The sequence below is a fragment of the Pelodiscus sinensis genome, chromosome 10 (genome assembly GCF_049634645.1).
Source record: "Pelodiscus sinensis isolate JC-2024 chromosome 10, ASM4963464v1, whole genome shotgun sequence".
Lineage (NCBI taxonomy): Eukaryota > Metazoa > Chordata > Testudines > Trionychidae > Pelodiscus > Pelodiscus sinensis.
This window is the reverse complement of record NC_134720.1, coordinates 30,005,105-30,024,401: the sequence shown is the minus strand read 5'-3', so window position 1 is coordinate 30,024,401 and position 19,297 is coordinate 30,005,105. Positions and strand designations below refer to the sequence as shown.

General features: G+C 42.3%; 1 protein-coding gene across 7 annotated transcripts in view; it reads right to left on the bottom strand.

Moving 5' to 3' along the window:
- Window positions 1–19,297, bottom strand: part of KCNAB1 (potassium voltage-gated channel subfamily A regulatory beta subunit 1) — a 253,158-nt gene that overhangs the window by 93,065 nt on the left and 140,796 nt on the right. For all 7 annotated transcript variants that reach the window (XM_075937761.1, XM_075937758.1, XM_075937760.1 and 4 more), the window contains one exon: window positions 14,746–14,789. In XM_075937761.1, coding sequence (XP_075793876.1) covers window positions 14,746–14,789 — 44 coding nt within the window. The remainder of the gene's footprint in view (window positions 1–14,745; window positions 14,790–19,297) is intronic.

Genomic DNA, 19,297 nt, shown 5'->3' with positions numbered 1-19,297 from the left:
AATACATTTGAAATAGTGGAGCACTTATTTCGAATTTGGTAAACCTCATTCTACGAGGAATAATGCCAAATTTGAAATAGCTATTTCGAAATAAGTGCTGTGTGGACACTTATTTTGAAATAAGGGGCCTCCAGCCATCCCAGGGTGCCCTGGTGGCCACTCCAGCCTCAACCAAGAACACTTGTCTCCCTCCCCCCATCCCTGGAGCCTGCCAGCCCAAAGCCAGCAGTCACTGCCCCGACCCAGTGGCCCCAAAACATGAGCCAGCAAGCCACTGGCAGCCAGCCCTCCACCGCTCCCCAGGAGCAGTCTGCCAGCTCCCAGGAGCCTGCCAGGGCCTGGAGAAGGCAGACACCTTCCTGGTCCAGGGTGGAGATCATGGACCTTATACAGGTTTGGGGGGATGCCCCCAATGTCCATTATCTCCTCACTAGATGGAGGAACGTGGCCGTCTATGGCAGGTTAGCTACCAGCCTGGCCACCAAAGGCCACATGCGAACCCAGGAGCAGGTTTGCATGACAATCAAGCTGGTCTGACGAGACCCCAACCCTGAGCTTCCCCTCCCACTTCTTCCTCTTGCTTCCCTCTTCCAGCTCCCTCCTCCCAGGTTTCCCCCTCCCCTCTCCCATCCTCTCTTCTCTCTCCCGCCTCCTTTCCCCAGTCTCACCAGAGTCTCATTCCCTCCCCCCAGTTTTGTTAAATAAAGAGAGTTCGTGTTCATGAAAATACGTGTATTTTATGTGACATCAGGAAGGGGGGTTAGGGAGGGGTAAATGGAAGGATGTGAGGGAAGAGTGAGGCACAAGCCCCCAGTGGGGCAGACCAGGGAGACTCTTAGTGGTCCTCAGGGTGGAAGCTTCCTTCAGGGCCTCCTGGATACTGACAGCCCCCGGATGGCAGCCTGCAGAAAGTGCAGCCAGGCTCACAGCAACGTGTTTATGAGAAACGCCAGAGTGCCATGAGGCAGTTCCGGCTCTATGCTGCAGAGTGCTGTGGTGTCCCAAGTGTGGGCAATCAGAGCATGCAGAGACAAAATGCTTTGCTGTCCCTCATCGAGGTAGACAAGCAAGCAGGGAAACCTGAGAACTGGCTGACTAGGGGGGTCCCTTTAAGCACAGACCTCAAGGAGCCTCAGGCAGCAGGCTCACACAGTAAGCCCTGAGCTGGTACCCTCCTGGGACTGGTTCAGGCCAGCCTTAAATGTGATTCAGAGTCCACTCAGTGTGGACGTGCTATTTTGAAATAGCAAAAAGCTATTTCGAAATGCATTTTGTATGTAGACGCTTTGTTTCAAAATAAGCTATTTCAAAATAACTATTTCGAAATAACACAGTGTAGACATACCTTTCGAGAAGTAGTTAGTAAGAGTTGGCCTCCCATTCCGTGTTTCTCTAAACTAAATATTTTAGTAATTTTTAAAGTAAAGTTACTTGGAATCATTTTAAATTATCCATTTCTATACTACAAGTTTGAAAACCCAAATACTTGTTAAGTCACCTCTTCTCTCTCTATATATTTATATTTTTCTTGTATCTTCTTGAAAATTCAAGTTAAAAGTAAATTTATAGGCTCCTTTATGGGAAGAACAAGCAATGTACTTCTTGATCAGAAAGTGACAGAGGATGAATGATATTCAGCAGAGAAGGCAGACACTTTTCTGTTCTGAATTTCATTTTGGAAATAATTGTTTTCCATACAAATATTTTGACGTTTTCCAATCCTATGAAAAAATCAAAATATTTCCTCAAAAAAATTTCATTTATTTCAAAAATTTCCACCGAATACACTGAACATTTCCAGTCATTTCTAATTCTGAGTTAAATAGTGTAGCTGAATTGAAACTCAGAAGATCTGGATTGAATACTCACCTCTACCTCAGATTTCCTGTGTGACCGTAGGCAAGTCTCTGCACCCCAGATAAAACAGGGATAGTAATACTTACTTGCTCCTTTGCCTTATTTGCCTTTACACTTCAGGAAAGGGACAGTTTCTTCCTATGTTTGTTCAGTGCTTATCTCAGGTTACGTCTTCACTTGTTGTGCCAGAGGATCAATCTTCTGACATTCAATTTAGCAGGTCTAGTTAAGGAATAAGGAAAGCAGAGGGGAACATTTGCTCCCTTTGGCCTCCCTATGTGAAGAGCGCACTAAAGCTCATTTTAGGTAATCCAAATCCAGCTACATATTTTACATAGCTGGAATTATGAACCTTAAGCAGACCTTCCATGTCTAGTGTAGGCCTGGCCACAGTAGCACTCTGATCCCAAACAATAATAAAGTTAAAAAAGAAAATCAGTTTTAATCATTTTTGGGCAACCAGATGCATCTGTTATACGGGGGGGGGGGGGGGGAATCAGAATGGAAACAATTTTCAATGTCAGATCTTCAAATGGTTATTATAATAACTGAGTTAATTGCTTTAAAAATCTATGAAAAATACCTTGAGTGTCCTTCTAACGATTCTTTATCCCACTACAGTCTCAGTGTGATTTACTGTTGAGATATGCACGCCTCAAATTCAGGTAAGAGAACAACAGACTTATTTATATATTTTATGAACTAGAGATTCTCTTCTGAATATAGATAACCATGAATCTATGCTATAAATCATACCCCACTAAGGAAAGAAGTACCAAGGAAGAAAACACTCCAATGTTTAGACATATGGAGATTAGCTTGAATGTTGAAAATGTTTCATCTACACTATCCTGATGGGCACAGTCTCTCTTTGAATGTTTGTTGTTTATATTAGAAATGGCTAAATGCTCTAGTATAAATTCACAGCACTGCAGTGCAGAAATGATAATATATGCTTGCTCTCATACCCGAGTTCCACAGCTAGCTTTCCAATAAAATCTAATCGCCATTAACACTATAATTCTTGGCCTAAAATTAGTCCTTGTATAGCTAAGCAAAAATTCCAAAAGGTTTCTCAGGACCCACTTTGCCATCATGAGTACATGAAACTAGCCAAGTCATATTAGCTCCAGGGGGAAGATGGGAAGAATTTCTCTTTCTGTTTTTAATTGCAAGCATATGTACAATCGTATAGATTTTTCTATATTCCTCTACTCCACCTTGTCTATGTTGTTTATCTTCATTGGCTCCGCATCTGCAAAGAGAACCACAGCAGAGTGATAACTGAGCCCTGTAATTCCAGTCACACAGTTTTCACTGCATGATGAAACAATTTTTGGGAGCCGTGCACTCTTCTTATCTACTTACTATACCTCCGATACCTGCTTCCCCTTGTTGCCCCTGAATATGGGAAGCCTGAAGTTACTTAAAGTTAGACTCAGATGTTGAATATCTATTTTCTCTTTCCAGCAAATAATCATTCCCATCTACCCTGTCCATCAAACTGAGTTTGGGAACTTATTAAAGATGGTTCCGCTACCCCAGTTTCTAGCACCTGATCTGATGTTCTCTGATTTCTTGGGGAAGCTCAACTCATCCCCACAGAGCTCAGTTAGCTCAGCAGCACTTGCTCCAGAGCACACAACACTAGAAAATGGGCAATAATCATCACACTGGTGTTCCTCGAGTAGGGAGACGCTGTAACATGAGGAAGAAGTGATGCCAACAGCAGTAAGTCTGATAGCATTAGATGAGCTTTACTTTCCTCCGTGGCATAGCCTGCTGTACAACATCTTGCAAAACTGCTGGCTAACAGAACCCTTCATTATTTCTGGAAACCTGAAGCTTTAATTCCCATGTGGATCTTTGCAGTATGCTTTGGCCTTATCTTGGTGACAACACACAACACAAGTTTCACCTCTGTGCTGTCAGACAAATGCACATACCCCATTACTGCATCCCAAGAGGGAAACAGTGTTTCCTGCAAAGTACATGCTGCTCGAAAGCTGGCTGGGGATATTATAAAAGCTGATTATGCTACAGGTTATTATAAATGCATTGCTTCCAACAGAAAATAAAATGCTTATCTGGTGAGTCCAACAGTGCATCTCAGAGTAAGCATGATTTATTTCCTCAGTTAACGGCTCTGTTTCTAAGAAAGAAAATACTGAAGAAAACCCCCCTAAATTTTATTTCTTTTTAAACAATTAGCCTCTATTAAGTATCTCTTTTCCCCCCACTGTTCATTTTCTTATGTTTCCTTCAATAGAAGAAAGGAATTTTTAAAGTAAGCCACCATGAAAAAATTAACACTGCATCTACCGGGCACTTATAAAAACAGGACCCAATTCTGCAAACCTTACCCATCAATATAGTCTTTACCACTTAATTTCATTGGCCTGCAGGCATGAATAAGGACTAGTCACATAAGTAAGAGCTGGAAGGATTTGGCTCATGAGACCAAATTCTGGTTCCTATTAAGGTTGTGTACATTTGAGTGTTTCCACTGAAATCAATGGAGCTTCACCAGATTTGCACCAAGCTTCTGTAACAAAGCAGAATTTGGCCCTAAAAATCAGAGTGGGGACAGAGAGCAATTTACAATTGAAGGAAAGTTCTAAGAACATTAAAGAAGTTTAAGGCTACCATTTGAGGCACAAGATTTCCTCTGGACATTGTAAAAAAAAGAACATTGACAACAACAATAAAAAACAAACAGAACAAAGTCATTTCATTTCAACTAACTTTGTTCATTTCTGCCTCATTAGCCTAAAGAAGACCTCGTGGCTACAATGTCACCTCTGACCTATTCATTAAAAATCACCCATTTTCTGTGACTGTATCCTATCTACCAATAGATTTCCTGTTTCAAAATCTTAAAAATAAAGCACGGGTGGTGACCGTTTGGGCTTGCCTACCCAAGGAAGTTATTTTGGGTTAAGGGAGGTGTGGATTTAAAGCAGAACAGCTATTCCTGACTAAATCCATAGATGCATGCTCTTATTCCAGAATAACAGTGCCTTATTCTGAATGATTTTAAATCAATTTTCAAAGTGGATTAATCTAATTCCAAAATAGGAATATCCACAGAAGAAGTTAACCAAGAATCAGGAATAACTCCACTTGGAGACAAACCCTTTGTTTCACTCCATTTAAATCAGTCTTTTATATTTTCTGTTAATCAAAGGTTAGCTAATATGTGCTCCAAATTGTTTTGTTTTATGTGTAAACATATTTCAAGTTCAAAGGAAACTTAAATTTTGTGGAGGAAAACTAGGGAAGCAGAAAAATCATACCATTAAAGAGGATATACAAAGATAAAAAGAAAGCTGAGTCCATCTTAGAGTTATGTGCTCAGTGCCACCCTTATGAGATGAGGGACAAAAGTTTTAACCTTTCAAAAAGTTTTGCTTCCCCTTTGAGATATATTGGAACTTCCAGTTCATTAAAGATACCCGGAGTGCATCACTCAAGGACAGTGGAGGTAACCAGAAGTCTTACTGAACCGCTTCAGTGACCCATAAATATTAGTACTTTCCCCAAAGAAGAAGAAAAGGAAGAGGGAAGGAGGAAGGGAGGGAAGGAGGGAGAGATAGATAGATAGATAGATAGATAGATAGATAGATAGATAGATAGATAGATAGATAGATAGATAGATTAGATAGAAAGAAGTTGTTTCTGTGATAGATACCTCCATCATTTGTCTAACAGCATTCAAGATGTAAAGGGGGTTGATTCTATTTATCTCATCTCTGAGGGTGCATCTACACTGCATGGTTATTTCGAGATAACAAGCGTTATTTCGAAATGACGCCAGTCTACACAGCCATTCCATTATTTCGAAATAATTTCAATAATGTCTTATTCCAAAATCTGTAAACCTCATTCCACGAGGAGTAACGGTACTTCGAATTAGAGAGCCTAATTCGAACAACCTACTCAGTGCCGCGTGTGGCCGCGGGCACGGAGTCTGCACTAATGGGGATTTAAAAATGGCGGTGCCCGGCAAGATGCAAATGAAGCCTGGGATATTTAAATCCTGGGCTTCATTTGCAACTTCGAATGCCTACATTACCACCCTAGTTCAAACTAGGGTGGCAGTGTAGACATACCCGTACTTAGTTATATAAATGTTGGATTTTGTGGTGCATATACCTGCTCCATCCCAGTCAACACAAATGAAGAGTGACTCAGGTGGAGGGAATGAGAAGCACGGATCATGTACTAAGCTTTTGTGGGATGATAAATGGATCAACTCTTTCTCTCTCTGAGCAATAACCATGGGGATTATTCACAAACACTATTCTGTTTCAAGTTACTTGTTATATATGTATATAAACTCCTCTGGCCCCAGATAGATACTACTGATTCATTACCAGCAGATGATCGAAGACAATTAATTTGAGAAAGCATAATCTGAGGGAACCAGGATTTTAGAAAGACTACAGAATAATTAAGGAGTATGTATTTCTCTTATTGTGCCCCTTCTTTATTTCTGCTCTGTGTCATATTTTTCTCTATTTGCTTTCTCTTTCTTACAGTAGGGCATAAGCATACTTCTATCTTGGTGAGATCTCAGAAACTGTTAGAACAGATTACTGGGTTTTTGGAAAATCTAGTAAACCTTAAACTAGACTCTGATACTGTTGTGAGCCAATAAATTAATCTCTTAGGGCATGTCTGCACTTTACAGTGTTATTTCAAAAAAAGTTATTTTGGAACAATAACTCCTGAAAAAACTATTTTGAAATAATGAATCCACACTACAAATCCCCATTGAAATAGCGCAGATCTATATCAAAATAGTACATCCACACTCATTGGAGCCTGGAACACATTTAAGGCCCCTCCAGAAGCACTCTGGGAAGGGCATCAGGACAGCAATCACTTCCTGGAGCTACTTCCTGAGACTGAGGCTTATGCTTAAAGGGACTCCCCTCTACGGCCGTGACTCAGACTTTTCCCTTTTTGCCTACCACCTTTGCCTACTTTTCACCTTTGCCTTTGGGGACAGTAAACACCACATCGTGTGCTCTGGTTGCCCTTGCAGATGCCACAGCACTCTCAACATGGAGCTGGAGCTGCTGCAAAGCAGTCACGAGCTCTTAGACCTCACGCTGCACCTTCTGGTGCAGTTTATGCAGGCTGCCCTTGTGGCACTGATTGAGGATGATGACCAGCCTGGAATGTGGGGCCTCCTCACCCAGGTCTGGGTGTCCCTCATGCACCACAGTTCTTTCCCCTCACCCCTTCCCTGCACACTGTGCATCACTGCTTCTGGAAACAGAAGACCAGTACCAACTGGTGGGACCAGATCGTCTTGGAGCAATGGGATAACCAGCAGTGACTTCAGAACTTCCACATATGGAAGGACACCTTCCTGGAATTCCTAAAGATGCCCCCTGCTAGAGTCTAGGGTCAGTGACATGGACATGCCCAGGTGCATCATGGGTAATGCAGCCTACCTCTTGTTCCCCTGGCTCATGAAGCCCTACACATGATTCCTAGACACCACCAAGGAATGCTTCAATGCCAGCCTGAGCAGGTGCCGCATCGTGGTAGAGGGCGCATTCAGCTTCCTTAAAGGGAGGTTCCAGTGTCTCCTGACCCCCCTAGACCTTGGCAACTGGACCATCCACCAGATGGTGGTGACCTGCTGTGTCCTCCACAACTTTTGCAAAAATAAGGGGAAGACTTTCCTGCCGGGGGGGGGGGAGGAAGAGACTGAGCAGCTTGCAAGGGTTTTTGAACAGCCACAAACTGCTGCCACCTGGCAAGCCCATTAGGAGGCTGTGTGCAACCGGGAGGCCCTGAGAAAGAGTTTCAGACAAGGCCAGCTGTGAGACTCTTGCCCAGGCCTCCCCATAAGGGGCCTCTGCATAGCCCCTGTGTGCCTTTCCTCCTGCATCCCTCCCTTCCCCAACTCCACCCTCTCTTGCAGACCAAAAAAATAAACTTTTTGTTTGGAACAACAGACACTCTGATTTTTATTTGGGGAATCTAGAACTGGGGAGAGACTGGAGAAAGAACCCAGAGGAGAGAGGAGGGAGATGGAGGAGGGAGGAGGAGGTGGAGTAGTTCAGGGCTGGGGCTGGGAGTGGTGCCTGCCTTGGGTGATCCCACCACATCATGTGCAGGGCCCCGGTGGCTCCAGGGAAGTGGGGGCAGGAGCAGGTGCAGTGGGGCGGGGCTTGGTAAAATGTGGGTGGTGGTGGTGGGTGGTTGCTGGACCACTCCATGGCAGCGACTATGCGCTCAATGGCATTGGTGTAAGCTGCAAACATACTCTCATGCTGCTGAGACAGCTGCTCCCAGATGGCATGGCACAGCTCCCAGTCAGCATACCCTTAGAGAACAGCACAGCAGAAATGGCTTAGAAAAAAGTCAATTAAGCTAACACTTTTGACGTGGCAAAGATATTTGATAGAGCTCTTATGGAAGCTGAAGATGTTCAGAAGGATGCGTCTGTTTACAAATCGAAGTACAAAAGAAAATTGCGTAGTCAATTTCACACTTTTTTTACTGCCTAGATCATATCAGGTGTTATATATGGATTGTCACTTACTGGATTGACTTAATTGCCCATATCTGTGCTTACTGTCCTTTTGTCAATAAGAGCGGCAGCCACTTGTTTAGTTTTCAAAACCCAAAATTAGCTACTACAGAACATGTGTCCTGTGCAGCTGTGCTCATAAAAGAACAATACAGTTAAATATCTCCAGGGTCCCATATTAGGGGTGGGGAACCTATAGCCTGAGAGGTGGATCCAGCCCCTGAGACTGAGGCTCCACCCTCCCCACATCGGGCAGCCTGCACTGGCACTCCATGGGGCTGTAGCGCCAGTGCCAGCTCCCCACTCTGGGACAGGGGGAGGTAGCCTCAAGACTCGCAGGCTGGAGTCAGGCAATCTGGGGCCAGATCCAACCCAGGGCTCTGCCAGGCAGGGCGGGCCCACTAGGCTCTGGTATTAGAGGGGAATGTGGGGAAGTCTCTGCTTTTCAGTCACGGCCATTGCCAGTGGGGGCTTTATTTCTTCTCCCTTTTGTGTGGCCCCTGACTGATTTTTCTGTGTGTCAGCAGCTCCAACCCAAAAAAGCAAAAGAACATAAGAATGGCCATACTGGGTCAGACCAAAGGTCCATCCAGCCCAGTACCCTGTCTGCCAACAGTGGCCAATACCAGGTGTCCCAGAGGGAATGAATCGAACAGGGAATGATCAAACGATCTCTCTCCTGCCATCCATCTCCACCCTGTGACAAACAGAGGCTAGGGACACCATTCCTTACCCATACTGGCTAATAGCCATTAATGGACTTAACCTCCACGAATTTATCTAGTTCTCTTTTAAACCCTGTTATAGTCCTAGCCTTCACAACCTCCTCAGGCAAGGAGCTCCACAGATTGACTATGTGCTGTGTGAAAAAGAACTTCCTATTATTTGTTTTAAACCTGCTGCCCATTAGTTTCATTTGGTGGCCCTAGTTCTTATATTATGGGAACAAGTAAATAACTTTTCCTTATTCACTTTCTCCACACCACTCATGATTTTATAGACCTCTATCATATCCCCCCTTAGTCTCCTCTTTTCCAAGCTGAAAAGTCCCAGTCTCTTTAATCTCCTCTCATATGGGACCCATTCCAAACCCCTAATCATTTTAGTTGCCCTTCTCTGAACCTTTTCTATTACCAGCATATCTTTTTTGAGATGAGACCACCACATCTGTACACAGTATTGAAGCTGTGGGCATACCATGGATTTATATAAGGACAATAAGATATTCTCGGTCTTATTATCTATCCCTTTTTAAATGATTCCTACATCCGGTTTGCTTTTCTGACTGCCGCTGCACTCCGCGTGGACATCTTACTTTACATTTATCCACATTAAATTTCATTTGCCATTTTGTTGCCCAGTCTCTTAGCAGATTTTCCTGATGTTATCATCAATTTTCCCCAGTTTCTTCTCCCCGTGACAACATTTGCTCACAATGGGACTATCCACACACCAACACTGGGTAACGAGACAAATCTTCTATGCAGTCTAGCATCTATTTCTAGGAGAGGAGGTCTTTTTGTCAAAATGGAGTTCATTTTTCACTGTACAATACTTATAAAAGCTTTTTCATGTTTCTATTTTACATCTCAACTATAGATTGCAGAGCACTTTTCAAATCTGAGCTAATTGTCACAGCACCCCACTGAGTAAGGAGCACCAAAGCCATTTTGTAGGTGGCACAACCAAAGTCTTCCCAGTCTGCCTCATTAGTGACAAAAACACTATTCCTGACAACTCGTCCTGTCCCCGAAACGTTAAAACTCCCCCTGAATCTTCAAGGTTACTGTAAATAGTAGTCTGTATATGCTAAGAACTTAATAACAATGTGACCAATCTATCTGCTGACATTTTCACTTTGCAGCACACTGCCAGGATTGTGACACCCCAGCCAGACTGTTTGGTGGCAAGAATCAGCATCTTCAAATTTGCTGTTCCCCCAGCATTGTGTTGGGTGAGTGGTAGCAGCAGGTGAGAGTTTGTTACATATATTTCACACAGTCTATCCTGTGACTAAATAGGTTGGAAATATTCCAATTTTTTTTTGTTGGAAAATGCGAATGTGTCCAAAGCAAAACAGCCATTGACTGCATTGAAAATGCATTTACATAACACCGACCTGAGCAGTCCGATAAAACTGAAACAGAACATGCTGACTTTCCCTTTCAAAATTACTTTTCATTTCAGTTTTTACACACTTTACATTTGATAACTGAACGTGAAGTCGAACTCTAAATGAAACCACTTGATTGAGCCAAAACTTTTTAAAATTTGTTTTACTTTGTTTTCATTCCATTCTGAAATCAATTTTTTTTAATAACAGATTTACCACAAGACAGAAAATCAGGTTTCCAAATGGCTCTCCTAGCAGTCCTCACACAGGGTGAATCTCCTTCATGCCAACATCCAGTGTATCCCACGAACAGCTACTGCAGATATTTGAGTAGGGAGTCAACAGACTAGGCTTGTCCTTACTTACCCCAAGATTGACATTGGGTCAATCGATCTCCCGGGGCACAATTTAGTGAGTCTACTAAGGACCAGCTAAATGAATGCCCTCATTGACTCCACCAAGTCACAAGGAGTAATGAAAGTTGATGGATGAGTTTCTCCCATCAGTCTCCCGCAGTGGGGACGCTGCAGACATTCAATCTAAGGTACATTGACTCCAGCTGCATTGTTCACATAGCTGGAGTTGCGTATCTTAGGTCAACTTTCTCCCCTAATTTAGCCATGGCCTATGCAGTGTAACAGGATACAGAAAAGCTTCTTTTCTGTGGTCACAAAGGGTGCTGGTTGCAATAGGATTCATGTGGTTCTGCGGTATGAAAAAATGTGCACTAAAATGGAGGGAGATAGAGGGAAATTTATATGAGGTCAGGCAGGGAGGCTCTCAGTAGCCCCATAGTTCTACACTTTGAGGGCTCACTGTGCATAGCCACGGAGAGGGGTTTGGATGCAGTTATAGATGAGGGGGCTCCACTGCTACATAGATTGTCTGCTACGATCTACTGTGTAAATAAGATTGCAATCTGAATACAAGCTACTGAACCTCTGGGCTGCAGAATGGGCCACCGAGTAATTTTATTACTATTATGAGGCTTTAAAAGATTGGGCTGAGGATTCCTTTCTGGGCACAGACCATGACATCTGACACCCTGCAAGGAAACTATATAAATAATTACATGCACGAAAGACCCCAAACAACTCAGGCTAAAAATATATATATATTAACATTGCAAGGTTAAACACTCTAAAGGTATCTCTCTACACAGCAGGGCTAAAGTCAAATTAAGCTATGCAGCTTCAGCTACGTCAATTGCGTAGCTTAAGTCGAAATAGCTTAATTTGGCTTTTGGTGCTGTCTCCACAGCAGGAAGTCGAAGGAACAATACCCTTTCTCAAGAAATAAGGGTTTCCCAAGTTAGAATAAGAAGTCCTCCAGCTCGACATTATTTCGAAATAATGGCATGCTGTGTAGATGTGTCCTAATTTAGGAAACCCAGAATTAAAGTTGAAAAGAAGATCAGACAAACAATTAAGCTTTCATTCGTATGCTCCACAGCTTTGGAAACATGATTTGAAATGCTTCTATAATATGTTTGTTTGCTGGGAAGGGAAATAATGTAATGAGTGACAATCTCTCTCTTCCCCCACCCCCTCTTTTACACACACACACACACACACACACACACACACACACACACACACACACACACACACACACACTTTCTCAAATTATGTGCCTACATTATTTTGTTATAAATCATTCATCCAAGCATTACTGCATTTTAACACCTTTTTTCACCTTCGACCAACATCATAGCAGAGCTAGATTTCTAGGGAATCACAATTAATGCTTCATTCAACACACCTCTAGACAAACAGAGCATATGCCCATATGCTTTCTCTGTGCAGTCCTCCTCACTTTTTCCAGATATCCAGTTCTTCAGTTTCTCACCACAGAACTGTACTTGCAGCCAGAAAAAAAACAAGTACAAACTCCTTAAATAACCTGGGATCCTAATTGTTTTTCCTTCGGTATATTAGGATGAAATCCCGCTGGCATTATTCACAGGAGTGCTCTCACTAAAGTCATAGATATCATTTGCAAGAGTTGAGATATTAAGATTTGTCTAAAACATCGTACAAGTTCTCACTTGGGAATTTTAGCTGAAGGGATAAAATATCCAAGATAGCATGTGAGGAATTAGCCTTTTTCATCATAGTACCTACAGGACTAGAATGTGTCTAATACTTCCTGATTAATTACATTTATATTACATCTGATTTGAAAAATGAAAAAAAACCTCATAAAGTTGTTAATTAAACATACATTTTGCAACCTTAAAGGCACAAATACACACACACACACACTATATATAAAATCCAGTGCCTCGATTTCCCCATCTATAAAATGGCATTAATGAGAACTCTTTTGTGCAGTCTCTGAAGATGATAAAGGGGGTAATCATTACATATGCTTTACGTATAATATAAAAATATATTGGGCTAGATCAGGGGTCGGCAACCTTCGGCAGGGTAATCTGCTGATGGGTCATGAGAATGTTGTTTATGTTGACTGTCTGCAGGCACAGCCCCCCATGGCACTCAGTGGCCACAGTTCACCATTTCCTGCCTCCAGTAGCTGAAAACTATATGTCCTCTGCTCTGGTGGCTGACTCACCGAGAAGAGTGAGTCAGCTACTAGAGAATGGACATATCTCTTAGTGAGTGTGTTATAGCCTCCTCCTGTTGGGGCAATTCATCCCAAATGTTTATGGTCCACAGGAATTCTTATTCCCATGAAAGAGACACTTTGTAAACACTTAGGGTACGTCTAGACTACATGCCTCTGTCGCCAGAGGCATGTAGATTAGGCTACCCGACATAGTAAAATGAAATTTACATGGCTACCGCGCTGAGCCGACAAACAGCTGATCAGCTGTTTGTCGGCTCAGCGCAATAGTCTGGACGCGCGGGTGTCGACATCAAAGGTATTTGTCGACCACCCAGGTAAACCTCATCCCAGGAGGTTTACCTGGGTGGTCGACAAATACCTTTGATGTCGATACCCGCGCGTCCAGACTATCGCGCTGAGCCGACAAACAGCTGATCAGCTGTTTGTCGGCTCAGCGCGGCAGCCATGTAAATTTAAATGAAGCGGCGATTATTTAAATCGCCGCTTCATTTTACTATGTCGGGTAGCCTAATCTACATGCCTCTGGCAACAGAGGCATGTAGTCTAGACGTACCCTCAGAATCCTGTGGCACCCTAGGGTATGTCTAGACTACATGTCTTTGTCGCCAGAGGCATGTAAATTAGACTACCCGACATAGTCAGTGAAACCGGGATTTAAATATCCCCGGCTTCATTAAAATAAAAATGGCCACCGTGCTGTGCCAGCTCAGCTGATCGTCGGCACAGCGTGCGAGTCAAGACGTAGATCAGTCGACAAGGGAAGCCTCTGACGATCACTCCTGTAAACCTTGTTTCATGAGGCATTAGGGAGCAGTCGACAAAAGGCTTCCCTTGTCGACCGATCCATATCTTGACTCGCGCGCTGTGCCGACGATCAGCTGAGCCAGCACAGGGCGGCAGCCATTTTTATTTTAATGATGCAAGGGATATTTAAATCCCGGTTTCACTGACTATGTCGGGTAGTCTAATTGACATGCCTCTGGCAACAGAGGCATGTAGTCTAGACATACCCTTAGAGACTAGGGATATGTCTACATTGCATTCCTCTTTTGAGAAAGGAATGCAAATGCAGATGAACAAAATTGCAAATGAAGTGCAGATTTGAATTTCCCATGCTTCATTTGCATAATCACGTCCGGGCGCTATTTCAAAATACCTTCATTTTATAAGGAGTAAGGGTTATTTCTAAAGAAGGGTTTTCTTTCAAAATAACAGCATGTACACAGCATTTCTTTTTTCAAAACAGGGTATTTCAAAATAGCACCCAGATGCAATTATGCAACTGAAACGCGGGAAATTCAAATCCACGCTTCATTTGCAATTCATTCATCTGAATTTGCATTCCTTTCTTGAAAGAGGAATGCAATGTAGACATACCCTAACAGATTTATTAGGGCATAAGTTTTTGTGGGTAAAACCCACTTCATCTGGGTTTACCCACAAAAGAGTATGCCTTAATAAATCTCTAAGGTGCCATAGGGCTCTTTTTTTTTTTTTTTTTTTTTGCAGATACAAACATGGTTCCACTTCTGAGACTTATAAATATAGGTTCAAATTTGCTCTGGCATAATAGACCATAACTACAACTGAAGTCAAGCCGAAATAGTATATTTAAAAATTTAAACAGACTTACCAAGTCCCAGGCATGAAACTCTTAGTCCAGATTTCCCAAGATTTCTAGAACAAACAAGAAAATTATTAGAAGAGTGAAGTTCAGATCCCATTAGAACACACACAATACTTCAAGAAGGAAAATTGCAGTCTGTGAATACTGACAACTAGTTTTGTTTAAAGAAATTGTTTTCAAGCAGAAAGGTTATGTTCTCATCTCTAGTTCATGACCCCATAACAATATTTTGCTGGGATAATATTAGAAATGGGGTCATTTTGGAATGGGGAGTCTTCTGGCTACATGGATTTAGACTTGTTGTTTGGCACATATGAAAACAGAACTTACTGGATGGGTGATGAAGTATGTGAAACTATTTTAACTTCCCCTAGTGCTTCACATTTAAAGTTTCCCCCCCCCCCATTCTATCCAGGTTAGTGTTGCTGACATGGCACAAAAGCAGTGGTTTGGTTCATGACAACTACACAGTTAGCTGACAAAATATCCACAGGATCACTGACGAGTGGAGAGCCCACTTATAATCCTCATGAAAAGGCCAGTTAAGGCTGCCCACTAGGGAGTTCATTATCCTTTGTAGATGCATGGCAGAGAGGATGATCCTATGCTGGATGCACCACTTCAAGAGCAGGATCACTTCCCAGCAGCGTGGGGCAGATCTCTCTCCCCCTCTCGTGTGTTATGTGATGAACAGTAGTCATCTTTTCCACTTGACCAGACATGAGTGGACCAGATGAAAGGATGGAACCTCTTGCACACTTTGTGAGCTGCCCAAACCTCGAGAACGGAAGGTGCCAATGCTGGTTCTGGCCAATGAGACGGAGAGCAGGGAGAAGTTCCCAAATCAGACAGAGGTCTCATGGAGAGCTCCATTAGATGCCTGTGGAATCTAAACTCTGGTGACTGGCCTGTGTAAGGGGGAAAGAAGCCGCTTCTGTGGAATGTGTCGTTCTCTGAGGCAACACATGCAACTTTCTGTGCAAGTCACTCACCAGGAAGAACCAAAGGGAGGCCAGGTAGGACTGGAAACCTAGGATCTGGAGTATTTTAAATGACCCAAATGCTAGAAAATAGATGGGGAACCCCTCAATCTGGGCCAGCTAGCTTTAAGCTAACTACTATCTATCTACAAAAACTAAAAAAAAACAGACGACAGTATGCTCCAGGTAGAAGAGCAAAAGCTGGAAGGCCACAGACACAAAAGAGTTCCATCCCAGGCTGCAAGTGGTAGAATGCAACGGGAAGGGTAACAGTCCATGCTACCCCTTTGTCCTTGCCTGGGAGCACGAGGAGGTGAAGGGTACAGGCACAGAGCATCAGACACTGCTATTGAAAAACTTCTGGCCCTGGGCGTTCAGAGTGCATATATACCCACTGTAGGACCTGTACTCAGAGAATCACACTTTTCACCATGGTCCCAACTGTGTGTTCCTCATTTCCTCGGTGCCTGACTTGATATTCTGGGGTCTCATCTGCAGAAGCCCTGTCTGAAGTCAGTGGGCTTTGAATGTATAAAGTGCTGCGTTTATATACGCTCCCTAAATCAGGGTTTAAGTGTCCAAAATTGGCCACCTAAAAGGAGTGGATACTCTGGACTTTTACCTCTATGCTTCAGCTCCTCACCTGTAAAATGGGGATATCACCTTCTCAGGCACCAGGGATATCATGAAAATAAATTCATTAATGATTGTGAAGGAAAGATCTGACACATTTTCTGAAAGAGTTTTTTGTGGGGAAAACACTGATTCAAATAGCATTGATATTTTCCTTGTTTTTTTTTTTTCTACAGTATGCAATATTTCACATGGAAGCAATTTCTGTTTTTCAGTCAACTCTAGTGAGGCACTTCAGTATCATAGTGATGAGCAAATTATTTTGAAATAAGGTCCTAGTGTAGACTAGGGCTTAATGTGTGCATACGGGGTGGAGGGGGAGGGAGAGGAGTGGAATTAAAGTTACATAAGCAACCATAATTTTGGTATTTCCCATCTTCTGAGCATTTGAGTATCAACCATAATAATGTACTTTTAACATAGACATGTACATATAAATTGCACATAAAAACCTATAACTATATGTATGTATCTATAATCACATAAGGAAATATATATTAGTACATAAGAAACATACTGTATTATTAAAATTATGATATCATGTTGCTTAAGTCTGACAAATTGCATAGCTAGTATCTATTATCCCAGAACATTCTTGAGAAATTATATTTTGTAGTGGGAATAAAAATAAAAGTGGCTATGTTTAGATATGTGTAATGTTTATTATTCTTTGTGATTCTGTGAGTAACACATCCATGTTTCTTGTGATTTCAATATCATTTAGTATTCATTGTAGTAACACTGATTAATGCATTTGCCTTATTCATAACCAAGTGTCTTCACTTTTCATCATCACCTTCACACTTGTCAAAATATACATATCCATCATAACCATTAAAGTAAACTACATGATCACCAGAGGATTATGTCACAAGAAATCAAAACAAGTATATTTATTCAATTATCCAATAAAGCCCAAATTTTGAAGAGCAGAAGAAGCGCTGTTTTATCTGTAGCAGGATATGGGTTAAATGACATGACAGAAAGACAGTAACCTGAACAGAACAGGACTGTAGACAAGAAAATTATCGGTGAGGCCAAGAAATACAATTTGAAATGACAAGTGTAGTCCATAACACCCATTTAATTATAGCCTCCTGCGTTAATCTGTAAATTCCTAACAGTGTCCATGGATTTGTGTGTGTATGCCAAGCTTAAGGTATAATTTTGCAAACCATGTTCCTACCTTTTACTCAAGAGCCCTTCAAGAGCTGAAGCCGAACAATGACTGTGATTCATGCAGCTGTTAGTGAGCTATTTTAAGTAAAATAGGCTGAACAGCCTTCTGACTTGCTTAAAGCAAAGTTTAGATTCTATGGACCAAATCCTCATGTCTATACTCAGGCCCTGGTCACTACTTTCTGAAGGAAATTCCATGTTGTGCACTTATGCATTGTGGAGGGTGGAGGTTATTTCCATATTCTTTTCTCGAGAGTGTTGGCTTTATTCTGTTGCAAAAGAAGCAAGAGGAGTCAGTGCCCCCTATATCCTCTACATGTACGAAATGCACATTGATACCAGGGCATTGCAAAAGGGGATCTCACTCAGCCTGTAACACTCTGTTTCAGGCCCACTGGCAGAGGAGAAAGGAGTGGGGGACAAAAGGGACAATTGCTCCCATGCCCAGTGATTCAAAAAGGCCCAGAGCTCCTGTCCATCACATTCTTCTCCCTCCTGGCTAGGGAAGGACGCGGTCTGGGGAATGAGTGGCCCACACTGCGAGCTTTCCTTTTGCTTCTTGACAGTGACAGGAAGGGGAACAGCAAGCAGCAACCTGGTATAAATGCTCAGCATGAGGAAGAGCGTTTGAGCTGAAGAGAAAAAGCAAATGAGCATGGACCCTATCAAAGCAGTTCTGTTGCTCAAGTGAATGTTAGTGACCCTTGTTCAGAGCTGGGAAAACTCCTGCATGTCAGAAAAAAATATCCCACCCGTGTCACTGTTGAGCTCTAGCAGTAGCGACACCAGCACATATCAAAAAATTGCTTACTCTTGTCTTTTACGGGAGTATGCTTTGACTTTTAAAAGGTTGCCAAAAAAGTGCCCTTGGTTTTGATTTTGAAAATAAACTCACCTTAATTTTGGCAAAAAGTTTACAAGCAGCTATGTAAGAACTGTCAAACAGTTTGATGAAAACTCCTCCTCTCCTCTCTTAGGAATAACTCTGGAAGCATTGATCCTGCAAGTCCTTTTCCAATAAGGGCTTATTGGTTAATCCTGTCGACTACACTCCCCCCCATATAGTCCAAGCTCCCCATGGACAGGAGCTGCTGCTGAAGAGCAGCTCAGACCCCCCGGCAGACAGAGGCTGCTGCCACTCCACATTGTCAGGACTATTATAGCATTACAATACAAGACATTTTAAATATGAGAGTTTAGTATCTAAAATGATAACACTGTAATAGTGGATAAGACAAGAAAGTTGCTACTTTTTAAGTAAAAAGGGCCTAGCACAAAAGTGTTTCCCCAAAACATGGACTTTTCCTTCTAAGATATACTGCATTCAAGGTCCTATGCTGCAATGCACAGTCCTGGACCAGTGATAAGTTTAAAGCTCTTTCATCTTACAACCTCCTTCTTACCTTTCCCCCTTCCAAACTTCTGGTCAGTGTTATCTGTTGCTGTGTTAAGTCTAATTTAGGATGTAAGGTTCTCATCACTTTGGACTTATATATTTGTCTGTAAAGCCTCATGCATACTTATGATGTTGTAAAAACAACAGGTAATATTACAGTTGGGAGGAAACAGTTTTCATATTGTGCAAGAGTTTGAGACTTCAATTTTTTTCCTATCCTGAAAAGTGGAAATCTCAATATTTTGTGACACACCAATCCAAATGGGGTCAACAGAAACATTTTATGTCAGTAATTTCAAAATATTTAATTCTGATTGTGACACTGTACCAAAAAGGTTAAATAACTTAAATGAAGTAAAAATCTATAAAA